Source organism: Mus pahari, chromosome 4 (assembly GCF_900095145.1).
Source record: "Mus pahari chromosome 4, PAHARI_EIJ_v1.1, whole genome shotgun sequence".
NCBI classification, from domain to species: domain Eukaryota; kingdom Metazoa; phylum Chordata; class Mammalia; order Rodentia; family Muridae; genus Mus; species Mus pahari.
Genome location: NC_034593.1, coordinates 80,990,828 through 81,005,857, shown reverse-complemented (window position 1 = coordinate 81,005,857; position 15,030 = coordinate 80,990,828). Strand labels below are relative to the sequence as shown.

Genomic DNA, 15,030 nt, shown 5'->3' with positions numbered 1-15,030 from the left:
CATCTTGGGCCTGTGACAATAACATCCCAATGTCAGCCAAGAAGCAGTTACAGAAGAGATTATGTTGCCCCTTATCATCAACCAAAAGGCTGGAATGTCAAAGAAAACATTGGACAAATGTGTATCTGTGGTGCCTATTCAGCCAACCCAAGCCAGGCTCTCTCAGCATCACCTGTTACAGAGTCCTGGGTTCTTTTGGCACTTCTCTCCCTCACTACCTACCCTAAGTGTCTCCAGCCCCTGAACTTCCTTCTCTTCCCCTAACTTCTGATTCCTATAGAACTGGACCATTTTGGACACACACTCTCTTAGTTCCTCTTTATCCTGTTGGTCTTCTCTCGGTCCTCTCTCCTGCCCCTCCCTCCCATTCTCACTCTTGCTCCACACTCTCTTTCCTCTCATGGTCTATTCTGCTGGCCATGTTCAGTCTGGATTCTTCTAAATTCCTCTGCCTGTTCTCTCCCTCATATCTACCACAAACACCTTCTCCTCAACCATACCTAGGGTCAGTCACGTCCTCATTTTCATTCAACCTCCACCTACTAGGCACACATTGTGTCAGGCTTTCTGGCAANCCTTCCATGTGATGGGTCACATCCTTCTCCTATGAGAGGACTATTCACCATCCCCATGAGGAAACTCACCATAAGAGAGTGCCCAGAGTTCAAAGCTNTAAGTGGCAGAGCTGGGAATCCAAACTCCAGCCACTCAACCTGTTCCTAAGTACCTACTTCCCTTCACATTAGTCAGCTCTGCCCCAGGACACATGGTTCATTCCTTTCCCCAGGTATGCATACATGTGTTTTATCTCCTATCAGAGGACCAGCCCTGGAGAGGCAAGGAGGAGCCTGTCTCTCTGAGATGCATACCTTTCCCTAGTTCTTANAGCTGGGAGCACCCTCAGCCCAAGTCCATGGNAGGAAGTGAATGCCTAGNCTCTTCTACTGCCAACCACTCACTCCATCCTCATATCTCCACCTGCCTATGACTCTGCCATTGTCCCAAAGAGCCCCGCAACCCTGCACCCTGAATACTGGGCAGAGGAGAGGGATAAAGAGTCAAGACAATGTATTTTACATTTTCCAATATTTTTATTAATCAAATGATATAAAATAACTACCATAAATGCCCAAGCATCTAGCTGGTCCTCTCACCCCAAAGTGATGTAGTCATGCCCTCCTCAGCCTCTTTTGCAATTCTGCTCCTATTTCCCCTGCCCCTACTCAGGAAAAGACACTGGAAGGAGGATGGGACAGAGCTGGAAGCAGCAAGGATAGCACAGGGCAGACAACTACAGTTTAGGTGGGATAAGATTAAAAGAGGGTGGGTTCTCAGACACCCTTTTCAGGACCAAATATGCAGCCAGATTCCCAGCCCTGCTCTTTGGATCACTTCCCAGTTCCTTTCTGCCCTTCCCCTGTTACCAAATTGCTTGGCCCTACCCTTCCAGGATCCCTGCATATCCTCTCCAGCCCCAACCCACCCCCTGAGCTCCCTTCAGATGAGGACGTCTGGACCCAGGAGCTCCACAGAGCCCACGGGGAAGCATGTCCTGAACCTGAACATTGCAGCGATGAGGAGAGGTGCATGCTGGGGAAGGGGGTGGTGAGACTTGAGAGTTTTATTTCCAGTGCCTCTAAAAATCCCCTACCCCCAACAACCCCAACAAGTTCCAAGTAGAAGTCCTCAGCTCCGAGTAACAGGCCTCTCCATCTTCACACTCTTGGCTGCTTCTCCAATCAACTCCCAGAAGCTTCCAAACTCCAGCTTCGAGTCATTACAGTTGCCCAGGTTGGCAATTTTCTCTTCTAGCCCACAATTGCTCTGAGGACAAGAAAGACATCAAAACTCAACAAGGCAGCACTTCCAGATCTTCCTGCCCCACCCTGGCCTGGGGCAAGTAGTAGGACAGGAACCTACCAGGTGTCCTCAAAGGGGAAAGGTACGGGGTTCCCAATGCCAGTGGGGTGGGGTCCTGGAGCACTAGCTTGGGATGTCAGGGGTATGGATGGGGGTGGGGAGGGTCCACTCCCTCAGTACCGGCATGAGGTGTGGCAGCTGCTGGGTAACCAGGTCTCGAAGTTCAGCTGGGGTCAGTGTCTCCTTTTTGCCCGCCACAGAGTAGTTATGGAAGTTCTTGATGAGGGTCTCAATGGCCCTCTCTACATCACTGAATTCTTGGGCATCCTGAAGATAAGAGATACAACCCACATCAGGAGGGCCCACCCACCCTACAAAACCCTTCTCAGGAGCCTGGAGAATCAACAGGGTAGAAGTGGCTAGAAGACACGTTAGAGGCCAGGATCCGGCCCACTCCCTCTCCTCTGGCACAGTGTCTAGGGCAGTGGCCTCTGCCTTAAGCCACTGATTAGGCAAGCCCTACACCCCCGATCTCAGGCAGGGCAGGCTCTAGCATGTGCCCAGACATCCTATTTCCAGAAGAAATCCATTTGCATCACCCTGTGTAGGCACAAGGGAGGGGATTTGGGATTTGCTGGCAATATCTACAGACCTAGGAAGAGAGCAGAATTCAGTGAGGGAGGCACAAACCCTCATAACAGCAGAGGAGAAAGTAAGAACAGAAAGACAGGCCAGATGAATGGGCCCACCTCAGCATTGGCTGACCGACACTGCCCCATCGTTCCTGGTACACTGGTCCTTCTGTGAGTTGAGTTTTGTCGTCTGTCCTATAGCCTACCCCACAGGAGCTGATGGATCATGATCTACCTAGAGGAGGGGGAAACCTAAGGTGAGAAGAAAGCTCATTCTTTTTTTTTTTTTTTTTTTTTTTTTTTTTCCCATGACCACATTTGGCTCCACCCAACATATGCCTTCACCTTCACTGATCCAGTTCCTGACAAAACTCCAGGAGCTAAGGCCACAGCCCCCAAGCCAAGTCACTCAGAGGGAATCCCCCTCAGCTTCATTCCTTCCCACCTCCTCCAGCCACCCCTGTAAGACTTGGGCAAGAGAGGCATAGGGTGCTCCCTGGAGAAGGCCATCCCATCCAGGTTGAAGGCGCTGAGCTTTCTTACCTGCTGGCAGCTGAGAGACAGGATGGAAAAGCCGGCTCACCTGAGCTCTGCTCTTATACCTGGGGGAAGGGAGGGGAGACGGGGTGGGGGGGCAGGGCCAGGGCCTTATCCCTCAGCCACCCCAGCTATTGCAGCCTCCTGGGCTGGGAGCCAGCTTTATGAGCCTCACCCTCTACAGTTCTGGAGTCAGTCCCCACCCCTCTCCTGAGGAGGAAGCCATGGAGGGCTGGATATGGGATGCCCCTGGCACAAGATCACCTTACAGAGTCCCAGGGAGAGGAGAAAGGAAAGCTAGGGGGCTGGGATGCAGAGGGGATCTTAGCTGGGAGAGTGACTAAGAACCTGAAGCAGCTATGACACAGGGGAGCAGAGGGTGTCTACAAAAGAGGAGCAAGGGCTGATCAACGTAAGCTTATGGAAGGAGGAGCTTGAAAGAGGCCCATGGATCTCTTTGACATCCCTCTTCTCTCCCTCCCAACTAGAGCTAATTTGGCTAGGAACACTCTGGCCTGCTGAAACCTAGAGTCAAGCCTCTCTCAGTCCTGACAACCTAGAAAGGAGAGGTTGAAAGGAGAGACCACAGTAGTGTGCCCTGGTCCTGGGAAGGCACTGTGCCTCCTTCACCTGAAGTCCTGCCAGCGCCCTGCAGCAGCCCCGGGTGCACATGTGCGAGGCTCCGCGGAGCGACCTGGCAGGTAGCCACCTCTCCAAACGGGTTACACTGCTACCTCCTCCCTCCTCCAAAGTCCCACCCTCTCCCTGAACCGCATCTCAACACCAGCCCTCCAAGCTACTACCCCGGCACCCCAGGGGAAACCTGAACTGTACTTCCGGGGACTGTGACTAACCCAGCTAGCCTTCCTACCTGCCCAGGACCTAGGACCTAAAGCCACAGGAAGCAGAGACAGGTGGAAGGACAGAGGAGTCAGTGGAAGGATTGTATGGGCCTAGAGTGAAAATTCCCTTCCTTACTCTGAAATCAGAGAATATGCCCAGACAGTCTTCCTGTGTCACATGCTGGAGGGCCCCTGTACTTCCGGTCTCAATCCGGGATTTGTCTACATGTCTCATTTAGAGACCTCTGAAAGGCATCAATCTGGAGTCCCTACAAGGGTCTTGCCATCTGAGGGGCCAAGAAATCAGGAAAACCTCTCAAAGGTCTCTACCGCCATTCCTCTGGGGTCCCTCCGGGGCCTCTTTCCTGCCTCTTGATGGGGAATTTGTCTCTGCTAATTTTTCTCTGGTTGACTAGCTGCCCCAAGTGGACATCCACAGTTACAGCAGTGACAACCCAGGGCTTCCATCACTTGCCACACCCCTACTCTCTCTAGTGGTGAGTTATACAAAACACTTGCCCCTCAAGTCAGGGAATGCTGGCTTGGGTCAACTCTGTCCCTACATGCGCCAACTACCACAGGTCCCTCTCCCTGTCGTATTTGAGCAATGCTTCTCCAGGCCAGTTCTAGTCATTCTTGTCTTTGTAACCTAACCTCCCCACAAATGTGTCCTCAGAGCCAGAAGGACTAATGCACCTGTAATCCCAGCACCTGGGAGGTTGACACAGGAGGACTGGGAGGTTGACACAGGAGGACTGCTGAAGGTAGCAAGACTCTTATCTTAAAAACACACACACACACACACACACACACACACACAAAGAAAGCAAGCTAAGAGAGAGCTAGGGGTATGGCTCCTCCCAACTGCCTAACAGGTGCAAGATCTCAGTCTGACCCTCAACACTGTAAAACTTAATTGAATTAGCCTTAACAGCTGTGACAGTTAACTAGAGTAATACAGAGTAAATGTTTAGCGATGTTCATTATTACCATTACCAGCTGAAGGACAAACTCTAGGAGTTATATGGGGGAAAACAGGGAACTGGAGACACGGAGGTGAGTCCCAAAAGCTGCCTTGCCTGCTTCAAATCTCTGTACTATTTTTGCTCATCAACTATGTATTTATTGAGCACCTACTTAGTGCAAGATCTGTTGCTATGTCACACATGCTCAAGGACCTGAGTTCTGTCCTCAACAACAGGGGGACAAAAATTAAAATAAAAATAAACCACATAGTTCTAGATGCTGTAGGATAGTTGAAGATGAACCACATTCCTTGTCTTCAAAGTACCCATAATTTTCATGTTTTCATCTCAAGTAAAGACATAGCTTTCCCATCTCCCAGTCTCAAGAAAAGAAATCAGGGTGGTGTATAAAAATAAGCATCTGTGTTTCAAGGAGGAAGCTTTATTGGGGGCAGGGTGGGGGTGGAGTGCTGCCTTGCTCTGCCCAGCAGGCCCTGCTGGCCCCCATCCATCCCCACAGCAGGCTTTACTTCTTCAGGGCCTTCTCCTTGCTGATCTCCTGTGCCAGCTCCCCAATCAGTTTCCAGTACGCATTGAACTGCAGCTCTGAGTCCTGATTCACAACCAAGGTCTTCATCTTTTCATCCAGAGAGCCCATGTTCTAAGAAGATGTAAAAGGCAAAGGTTAGAGACGAGGACTCTCGGGGCAGGGAGAGAGGGGAGTACAGGTGCCTTCCCTCAGACAACGCCAACACCTGAGGGTTAAGGCTACGGTCCCAGAACTGGACTGCCTGGAGGTCCCATATGCAAGGGACATGAGCAGACACTATGGCTGATCGTAAACTACCGTCCTCCTTCATACAACACCACCACCACTGCTGCACATTTCATCACCCTAATGCCTTCTCAATTTAGTCACCACCCAGTAGGTCAGGGGAATAGCAAAAACACCAGGCTACCTGGTTTTCTCAGGTGCTCTTTTATTTTTTTAAAGATTTATTTATTTATTATATGTAAGTACACTGTAGCTGTCTTCAGACACTCCAGAAGAGAGCGTCAGATCTTGTTACGGATGGTTATGAGCCACCATGTGATTGCTGGGATTTGAACTCCGGACCTTCGGAAGAGCAGTCGGGTGCTCTTACCCACTAAGCCATCTCGCCAGCCCCCTCTCAGGTGCTCTTGACAGAGTGCCATGGCCATGAAACCAATGGATTCTGCAAGCCTGCCTTCATGATGAAAAGATTTGTTGCCAGATAAACAACTACAACATAAAGACACTGTTGAACAACTAGTGGATGTCAGATTGAGAGATGCTTGATTCTCAATGCCAGGAGATTGGGGGGGGGAGGTTGTGTGAGATTTTAGGTTTATTCATTTCATTTTATACATATGGGCATTTTGCCAACATGTAGTATACATACATATGTATGTATGTATACCATATACATGCCTGGAGCTCACAGAGGTCAGAAGAGAATATCTGAACAGGAATTACAGATGGTTGTATACTGCCACATGGGTGCTGGGAACTGAACCTGGGTCCTTTACCAGAGCAGTGTGCATACTGACTGAGCCATCTCTCCAGCCCCCATGCTCAACCTTTGAGTCAACATTTGGACAATGGCAAAGATCTGCCAAACAGATCTCCAGATGACACAAAGCAAATTCCTAGCAGTACCATAAGTTCACTCATTGTACAACACTTCCACTACCAGCAGGAGGGGAGTGTGGCAAGCAGTTCTAGGTCCTTGGTTCCAGGGATGGCAATATCACGTTATTTATTTCACTTGATCCTCATGATCTACTAGGATGACAGTCTCCGCGGCACAAGGACCTTGTCTACCTTACCCAGTGTACTCATATTCATAAAACAAATAAATAAGTCTTTTAAGAGAGAGAGGGAGAGGGAAAGAGAAAGAAGGAGAGAGAGAGAAGTATTTTGAACTGGAGGTGAAGAGAAAGAGCCAAGTGACTGAGTTCTAAGCTGATTTTGTTATGAATTCCAGCACAGGGTAAACAAATACAAATGATCCCGAAGGAAAGCCTACTGGTGCAGAGGGAAAAGGAGTCACTGGAGGAGAAAGAATTCCAAGCAGGTGAGAGGGATGGAATGCTGGTTGTAGAAGCATGAACACATCCTGTGAGGACAGGAAGGAAAGCAGATGCTGATGAGGTGGGGGATTTGGGGATGGGGGAAGCGCAGGAAACCTAGATTGCTTACTTTCTCAGTGAGTCAGTTTCTTGGTGACAGGGAGAATGTGAAAAGAGATCCTGGAATCTGAGGAAGGGAAGAAAGTAATGACCTAGCCATTCACAGGGAAATACAGAGTTGCTTAGCACCGCCAAGGGTTCCTTTGGAGTTTGTGGTTCTAGATTTAAGAGTGAAACAAGTCAACCTGGTTGTGCATGTTCCTCTAGGTAGATTCAGCTCTCCAAGTGCAGGCACAGATTAGGCAGAAATTTAGGCAGGTGGGGGGTCTGCCTGACAACAATATAAAGACAGAATCAAGGGATTTGCAAACATGGCTGTAATGATGTTTCTTTTTTTTTTAAGATTTGTTTATTTATTATATTTACATATAATAAGTACACTGTAGCTGTCCTCAGACACCCCAGAAGAGGGAATCAGCTCTCGTTAAGGATGGTTGTGAGCCACCATGTGGTTGCTGGGATTTGAACTCTGCACCTTTGGAAGAGCAGTCGGGTGCTCTTACCCACTGAACCATCTCACCAGCCCTATAACGATGTTTCTTAAAAGATGAACTGAACAAGGAGATCCATGAGGAAATGACCTTGATGGGAGGAAATGAAAACGGAATAATCAAGAGACTAAAGGTCGGGGGCTGGTGAGATGGCTCAGCGGGTAAGAGCACCCGACTGCTCTTCCAAAGGTGCAGAGTTCAAATCCCAGCAAAAATCCCAGCAACCATATGGTGGCTCACAACCATCCTTAACGAGACCTGACTCCCTCTTCTGGAGGGTCTGAAGACAGCTACAGTGTACTTACATTTAATAAATAAATAAAATATTTAAAAAAAAAAAAAAAAGAGAGAGAGACTAAAGGTCCTGGCAAAGCACAGCCACTCATGTCTGGATCCTGACTAACACCGAGGAGGCCAAAACAGGAGACCACAATGACTTCAAGGCTACCTTAAGCCACACATTATTTTCATTTTTTAATTTTTGTGGGGTTTTTTTTGAGACAGGATTTTCCTGTGTAGTCTTGGCTATCCTGGATCTCATTCTGTAGACCAAACTGGCCTTGAACTCATAGATCCACCTGCCTTTGCCAGTTTTAAAGATGGGAGTATGCCCCCACATCCAGCAGGGCTTGGTTTCAATCCCAGCACACACATGGCAGTTTACAACCAGTCATAACTCCAGTTCCAGATGATGTCCCTGATGCCCTCCAGTCCCAGACCTGATGCCCTCTTCTGCTTTCCATGAGCATAATGCCCACAGTCATACATCTGAGCAAAACATCAATACACATAAAGTAAAAATGGGAAGGAAAAAATTGCTAATCCAGGCTGGAAACATGGCTCATCAGGTAAGAGCACTGACTGCTCTTCTAGAAGTCCTGAGTTCAATTCCCAGCAACCACATCACCATCATCTCTACTGGGATCTGATGCCCTCTGGTGTGTCTGAAGACAGCTACAGTGTACTCATATACATAAAATAAATAAACAAATCTAAAAACATCTCTTTTAATATACTATTTTTTAAAAGATAATCCATATTCATGTTGGGACTGGGGCCACAAACTTATAATCTCAGCACTTCTGAAGTAGAGGCAGGAAGGTGTACCAGGAGTTTGAGACTACCCTTAGCTCCATGAGACTGTCTCAAAAAAGTTCATATTCACATACTTTTTTTGTTGTTGTTTCTCAAGACAGGGTTCCTCCATGTAGCCCTGGCTGTCCTGGAACTTGCTTTATATACCAGGCAGGCTTCAAATTCAGATCTGCCTGCCTGTGCCTCCCAGGGGATAGGACCAAAAGTGTGTGCCACCATGCCCAGCCATATTCATACACTCTTACATGCCTGAGAATTTTCATAAAGGATACAAAATAAACTGTTAGCAGACTAGAATAGCATGCGAACTCAGAGCCGATAAGTTAAGCCCCTCCACACACACTTCTGTGGAATGATTCCCTTATTGAGGGGACACCACAGGGGGTAGAAAAGTAGTCACAGGCCTTAGAGGCCTGAGTATACCAAGAGCATAGCTCACTACAACTTTATGCATTGTTTGTTGAGAAACGGTCTCCCTAACTTAGCTTCAAATCCTGATCCTTCTGCCTCAACTTCCCGAGTGCTGGGATTACAGGCGTACAGGCCTGCGCCACCAGGCCCGGCTCGTAGTTTTATTTTTGTTAAGCCTCCTTTTAGTTTTTACTGTCTGTAAGTCTCCGAGAATTCATGTCTGGGTCCAGTATTATGTGGAGAGAATGAGACCAGAGAGACTTAGGCAGGACTTAACAGCATTGCTCGACAGAAGCACAGAGCTCGACAACAGCCCGTTCCCAATTGCAACAACACAACATGTTTGCTCACACACACACACACACACACCACACCTTCCTGAGGCACCTACCTCACAGAACCACCTAAACATGCAGTCACTCATGTTGTTTTCTGTCACATTACCTGTTCAGTGTCATCACCTGGCATACATAGGAAATCTTAGACCTAGAGCCCTCTACCAACCTTGAGCAAATGAGGCAATTGCTGAGTGGCCAGTTCCTTAAATTCATTGATGGTCAGGCTGTCTTTGCGTCCTTTCCCATTTGCAAAGTTGAAGAACGTATTGATCACAGTATCAATGGCCACCTCCAGTTTACTCAGGTGCTCTGCTGCCATCAGTATGCCAAAGAAGGAGCTGATGTCCACACAGATTGACCTGACAGGGAAGAAACAGACCAGGAGAGTCAGGGATCCAAGACTAGGTGAAGTTGCTGCCTGAAAGGGTTGATGAGGCTGAAGGGTTAAAAAAATTAATAAGCTGCCTAGCTACCCAAAAGAAGAAGTGGGGTCTGTGAGAACATGAACTTTTCATCCTCCCTTACTGCATCTCGCATACAATAAAGCTTCCTCGTGTGATTACAGCGTCCTACTGGGTGCGTGTCCCGGGGGCTCCCTTCGGGGGTCTTTCAAGGCAAAGATAAAAGGGTCCAGAACAGACAACAGTATTGCTGTTTAGGTTCACAACAGAAATCATCTTTGTCTGAGTGCTCTTTTGTAGTGTCTGTCTTAGGGATGGCTCTGTAATGATCCTTCAATGTGGCAGCCACTCTATCTGTGACAGTCTTTCTTTGGAGTCCTCTGAATGTGCTAACATCCTGTGTAGGAGCTCTGTTCTAATGGCCCTTTCTTTCTGTCACTCTCTGTCTGAGGGTCAGGAGGTTGTTTGTCTCCAATGTTGATTTATATTGAGACTGGCATCTCCACCCTCCGCATATACTGGCTAGCTCCTAGTAGAGAAGCCTAGGGTTGGCAAAGGCCCAATTGAGGTCAGGGCTGGCTCAATTGGGCCAGATCCATCTTCTCTGCCCCATACTCTCCCTACCTCTGGCTAAGAGGGTCGGAGTGTGCTCAGCCCAAGAACCCACCGACCTACATGGACACCCATTACTGTCCATGATTGACAAGGTCTAGAAAGGGACTCTTCAAACTCCTCAAATCCACAACCCACAAAGTGTTTGGCCTGGACACCAGGGCCCTCGGGGGTCCAGGAAGGGAAGAAACATGCCTACTCATCCCCCTCATTTCTGTCCGTCCACCCACCCACATACTCCTTCAGGGACCGTTGTCTGTTCTCCTAAAGTCACTTCCTGACTCTCTGCCTAAACCCGCTTGGAAGGAGGGACCCGGGATCTGATAAAGAAAAGAAGGTCTCCAGGTTCTCTTGCAGAGTCAGGAAGAGTAACTCACCGGGAAAGAAGGTGGGATGCAGCTAACAGATCTGGAGCCCTGCGGCTGAAGTTTTTAAGCACCAGGCAAGGAGAGAGCCACTCCCAAGTCCGAAGAGTCAAGTTTCCGCCTCCGCTGATTCCGGAGAGGGGACCGCCCCTACTGTCAATAACCATCCCAACACAGCCGCCCCTACTGTCAATAACCATCCCAACAGCCGCCCCTACTGTCAATAACCATCCCACAGCGCCACGCGACTGGGACACAGCCTGGTCGGGAGGCACCATAGGGTCCCATCCCTCCCTATTATGAGGGCTACTTGGTCTGTGTTAGAGGGGCTGCTACTACTGCTTGGGAAAAAAATTAAAAACAAAAACAAAAAAGTATACTTGGGGGATTCAGCACTGGAAAGCCCCTTCTGAGAAACTAGAGATCCAAAGGCACTCAGAGAGCCCCAGTCTAAGGGTCCCATAGTGGAACCCCTATTGAGATTCTTCACTGAGTTCTGAGACAGAAGCCCCTGTTGGAGACGCACAGGCTAAGCACTCCTGGGCAGAATCCTTCCCTTTCCCTGCTCAGTCCGCACCGCAGCACCCAGCACCCTTCCCTCGACCTCCTTCCCTTCCGCCTCATTCCCGCTAGGCTCCGGGAGGTGGTGCAAGCAAGAACGGAAAGAAACACAGGGCAGCCCATTCCCTCCTGGGAGACAGAGGGCGCCTCTGTCTACTCCTGGCCCCTAGCCCTTCGGGTGTCGTTTGTGAAGGGGTGGAGCCGCTGGGGAGGAGGGTCGGCAGGAAAAAAAACGACTGAAGACAGGTCTCCTCACACCGGTCCAGGGGCCACATTTGCAGCGTGCCCTTTTGTCGTGAACCTGCTCCGACGTCAGGCCGAGGCCAACCGTGAGTATCCTACCCTGCTTAGGATAGTTCTCTCTGGCTTAGCCAGTCTGGAGGAAAGGGAACTTCAGAAGGACCCCAAGATACTGCGGTGTCACAGCGGTCCGGGAGGAATCAGGCAAAGAGCAGTTCAGGAACTAGGGATGATGAAGTTCGGAAAGTAGTGAGAGGAGGTGAGTGAAGGTCAGAGAGCTGGAAGCCTGGGGTGAGTGAGGACGCCACCTAGCTTCCAGGCTACCAGGTCTTCCTACACAGAATCCTGTGTGTCCTGCCAGGGACGCCAGTCTCTTGGTGTGGGCAGGGAGGGGAAACAGCCCTGCTCCTTTAGGGTAAGAATAAGAAAAGTTGTCCCTGACCCTTCTCCACCCTCACTCTCTGCCTTCTCAAGAGCCAGGGAAAGCTCCGAGCAGTGGAGCATATGCCATGTGGTATCTTAAAGAAGGGGGTCTGTAGCGGTGTGCACTGTCCCATCTCTGCCTTCACAGACCTCTTCTCTAGCCCTTCTTTCTCAGCCTTGACCCCCTCTTCTCTCTCCCCTAATTTTTCCCTCTTTGTTTCCCACTGCTCCAAGCCCAGGTCCTCCCCTACATAAAATTCCAAGCTGCTAGAGGGTTCCAGGCAACCTCCAGATCCCCCTCATAGATGAGAATGGTAACCGAGCTGCCCAAATTCCTCCCTTGAGCACCCTCTTATCCCTTTGATCAGCCCGGCTTGAATTCTCTCTCCCACTGTCTCTGTAACAACTGCTTCTTGTGACTAGAGTTCAGGTGACAGTCACAAGGGCTCCATTGAAGAGCTGGCATGTCATCTAATCAGGACCCATTGTCCAGAATACTCAGTGGTGAGGAAGGATGAGGACATCTGAGCTGAGACACCTGAGCTGCCCCTGAGGCTGTGGAAGGCATGACCCTCCCAGGGCCAAAAGATTGAGCCCCCCCCCCCCAGCTTAGTTGTCTCTTCTCAACAGACCTCTCCATTCTCCCACTCTCGCCCAGCCCTTGAGCTCAAATGACCTCATACATTCAGTCCTTTATCGAACACAAACCAGCCCTAGCCTGCTTCCACTGGAGCTAACGAACCAGAGCAGGCAGGAATGGACAGCATCAGGAAGAACACCTACAAGTTAGAAGCTCGTCTCCAAGGAAAAGCCTCAGGCATCTCCTCTCCCTTCCTTCTACCTACCTGATGGAAAGGGATGACTGCAGAGAAAAGGACTAGAACAGGCACCCACCCCCACCCATGCAAGAAGCCAAAAAAAAAAAAAAAAAAAAAAAAAAAGGGGGCATGCTGAGGAGAGAAGGGGAGCCAGGACCAGTAATCTCAGCACACGGAGACACAACTGCCCACAAGCTGAGGATCTGCTTGAGCTAGTTCCAGGACAGCACAGGCTACAGAGTGTGACCCTGCTATAAATAAATAAATCCCAAGCACAAAAAGATGGAGATGTAAGCCAAAAGGACCTGGGCTTAATCCTCAGTGTCTTAAGAGGAAGGGCCACGTTTGCTGACAGGAAGCTTGGGAACAGTGAGACACCTCTTCCTTGCTGACTGCCACCCCTCCATCAGCTCACCAAAGGTATCAGACTTCTTCCTGGGGGAGGCAGAGGAGATCTTAGCCCACTTAGTAGCCACAACAAAGCTTAACTGTGACAGGCCTGGAAGGTAAAAATAGAGCTCAAAGCCTGCCTGGTCCTGTGTCCACCCATGCCTCCCCTCCTGCTCCCCTGCCTTGAGTCAGCCACTGCAGATGTCGTTTGCAGGGTTCTGAAGACAGTCTGGTTCCTATTGCTCCATCTCCATGCCTATCCCTGACTCCCTCCGACTGAGAAATGATGGAGGGACCCAGAACACTGGACCAGATTTAGTGCTAGGGTTTCTCCTACATTGCAAAATCTGAATGGAAGATAAAGTACAATGGGGTTCATCTCGTAGCTCTTTGAGCTTTTTGAAACCAGAGCCAGGGCTAAAGTTTTTCCCTTACCCAGACCCCAGATGTCCTGAACCTGGTTTACAGTTCACTTCCATCTTTGTGGGGATGGGTAGGTGTGCTGCTGAAATGGGCTCTGAGCTGGAGAGTGCCATGGAGACCCTCATCAATGTGTTCCATGCCCATTCGGGCAAAGAAGGGGACAAATATAAGCTGAGCAAGAAGGAGCTGAAAGACCTGCTACAAACTGAACTCTCTGGCTTCCTGGATGTAAGCAGAGGATCGAGGTACAGGGTGGAGGAAGGGGATGTGGCCCCAGCTGGCATGGAACTTGCTATGTAGACCAGGCTGGCCTTGAACTCACATAGACCTATCTGCTTCTCTCCCCCACTGAGTGCTAGGATTAAAGGCATTGCTATGCCCTAAAATGATTTGGTGTGTGAGTTTTTAATTAAATGAAACAAAAGTCTGTAATGTTCCCAGGTTAGCACTTGTCACATTGTAGACAATCACGTATGACAGCAGATGTAACTATTAACTCTGCTTAGTTCTATAGGTCACCAGTTCTTAGCTCACCAGTCTTTAGGACTGTAGAAGACTCCCGTAATTAAATATCATTCTCTCACTTGCTCATTTCCACCTCCTCCTCAACCACCATGGTGGCTCTAACTCGGTGATATAGGCTTCCATCCCCTTCTATAGGTCCAGAAGGATGCAGATGCTGTGGACAAGGTAATGAAGGAACTGGATGAAAACGGAGATGGGGAAGTGGACTTCCAGGAGTATGTTGTGCTGGTGGCCGCTCTCACAGTGGCTTGTAACAACTTCTTCTGGGAGACCAGTTGAGCACAGTCTGTGACCTATGCCCTTCCTCTCCAACTTGTCAACATTTCCCCTTCAGCGTGTTTGCTCCTCACCCCACCTGTACCTCCCTATGTCCCCATCCTTGTCCAGTCTCGACTTGCACCAAGGGCACAAGAGTGGCAGTCCAGATCTGCCACTCGTTTTAATAAAGCCTTCTCTCTCACCAACTCTCCATGTCTGTGTTCTCTGGGTCTGGCTATGTGTGAAGTAAGGAGTGCTCACTCCCAACACCTTACCTTGTCAAGTTTACATTAGTTCCTTATTTAAGGAACACTCAAAACCCAGAAATGTAGGGGTCCGAAAATTTTAGCTGGAATCCAAGTGTCATTGTTTTCTCAAGGGTCTGTTGAGTAACTGGTAGCCAGGTCTTGAAGGATGAGGCAGGAAGATTTGGAGTTCCAAGCCAGCCCATACTACATAGCCAGATCTTGTCTCCAAAAGCAGAAACAAACAAGCCATCAAAAAATCTGAAGAGCCGGGCGGTGGTGGCGCACGGCTTTAATCCCAGCACTTGGGAGGCAGAGGCAGGTGAATTTCTGAGTTCGAGGCCAGCCTGGTCTACAAAGTGAGTTCCAGGACAGCCAGGGCTA

General features: G+C 49.4%; 3 protein-coding genes across 5 annotated transcripts; 1 reads left to right on the top strand and 2 right to left on the bottom strand.

Moving 5' to 3' along the window:
- Positions 1-1,071: 1,071 nt before the first annotated feature.
- Positions 1,072-3,121, bottom strand: S100a14 (S100 calcium binding protein A14). 3 transcript variants are annotated; one of them, XM_021197037.2, is made up of 4 exons: positions 3,036-3,121; positions 2,610-2,727; positions 2,041-2,187; positions 1,072-1,824 (listed from the first exon to the last, which is right to left on the bottom strand). In XM_021197037.2, the coding sequence occupies exons 2-4, from the start codon at positions 2,637-2,639 to the stop codon at positions 1,687-1,689; spliced, it is 315 nt and encodes a 104-aa protein (XP_021052696.1). In that variant the 5' UTR covers positions 2,640-2,727; positions 3,036-3,121; the 3' UTR covers positions 1,072-1,686. The 3 variants fall into 3 exon arrangements, with proteins under 3 accessions (XP_021052696.1, XP_021052697.1, XP_021052698.1); XM_021197038.1 differs by having other exon boundaries at positions 2,610-2,744; positions 3,036-3,086; XM_021197039.2 differs by lacking the exon at positions 2,041-2,187.
- A 2,141-nt stretch (positions 3,122-5,262) lies between these two features.
- On the bottom strand, positions 5,263-11,408 carry S100a13 (S100 calcium binding protein A13). The gene is made up of 3 exons (XM_021197132.2): positions 10,776-11,408; positions 9,552-9,744; positions 5,263-5,497 (listed from the first exon to the last, which is right to left on the bottom strand). Exons 1-3 carry the CDS (start codon positions 11,039-11,041, stop codon positions 5,363-5,365), a joined length of 594 nt encoding a protein of 197 aa, XP_021052791.2. The 5' UTR covers positions 11,042-11,408; the 3' UTR covers positions 5,263-5,362.
- Positions 11,409-11,464: 56 nt separating this feature from the next.
- S100a1 (S100 calcium binding protein A1) lies at positions 11,465-14,608 on the top strand. The gene is made up of 3 exons (XM_021196637.2): positions 11,465-11,653; positions 13,693-13,846; positions 14,279-14,608. Exons 2-3 carry the CDS (start codon positions 13,706-13,708, stop codon positions 14,420-14,422), a joined length of 285 nt encoding a protein of 94 aa, XP_021052296.1. The 5' UTR covers positions 11,465-11,653; positions 13,693-13,705; the 3' UTR covers positions 14,423-14,608.
- The last annotated feature ends 422 nt before the right edge of the window (positions 14,609-15,030 follow it).

What these genes read in the sequence shown, in the direction of transcription:
- S100a13 (XM_021197132.2), bottom strand. Translation starts at nt 11,041, where the DNA reads ATGGTGCCTCCCGACCAGGCTGTGTCCCAGTCGCGTGGCGCTGTGGGA. An exon ending in GCATCCCACCTTCTTTCCCG is followed by an intron (nt 9,745 to 10,775) that starts GTGAGTTACTCT and finishes CTTCCCTGTCAG; the next exon opens with GTCAATCTGTGTGGACATCA. An exon ending in AATTGCCTCATTTGCTCAAG is followed by an intron (nt 5,498 to 9,551) that starts GTTGGTAGAGGG and finishes ACATCTTCTTAG; the next exon opens with AACATGGGCTCTCTGGATGA.
- S100a14 (XM_021197037.2), bottom strand. Translation starts at nt 2,639, where the DNA reads ATGGGGCAGTGTCGGTCAGCCAATGCTGAG. An exon ending in GTCGGTCAGCCAATGCTGAG is followed by an intron (nt 2,188 to 2,609) that starts GTGGGCCCATTC and finishes TCTTATCTTCAG; the next exon opens with GATGCCCAAGAATTCAGTGA. An exon ending in AGCTGCCACACCTCATGCCG is followed by an intron (nt 1,825 to 2,040) that starts GTACTGAGGGAG and finishes TCTTGTCCTCAG; the next exon opens with AGCAATTGTGGGCTAGAAGA.
- S100a1 (XM_021196637.2), top strand. Translation starts at nt 13,706, where the DNA reads ATGGGCTCTGAGCTGGAGAGTGCCATGGAGACCCTCATCAATGTGTTC. An exon ending in AACTCTCTGGCTTCCTGGAT is followed by an intron (nt 13,847 to 14,278) that starts GTAAGCAGAGGA and finishes CCCCTTCTATAG; the next exon opens with GTCCAGAAGGATGCAGATGC.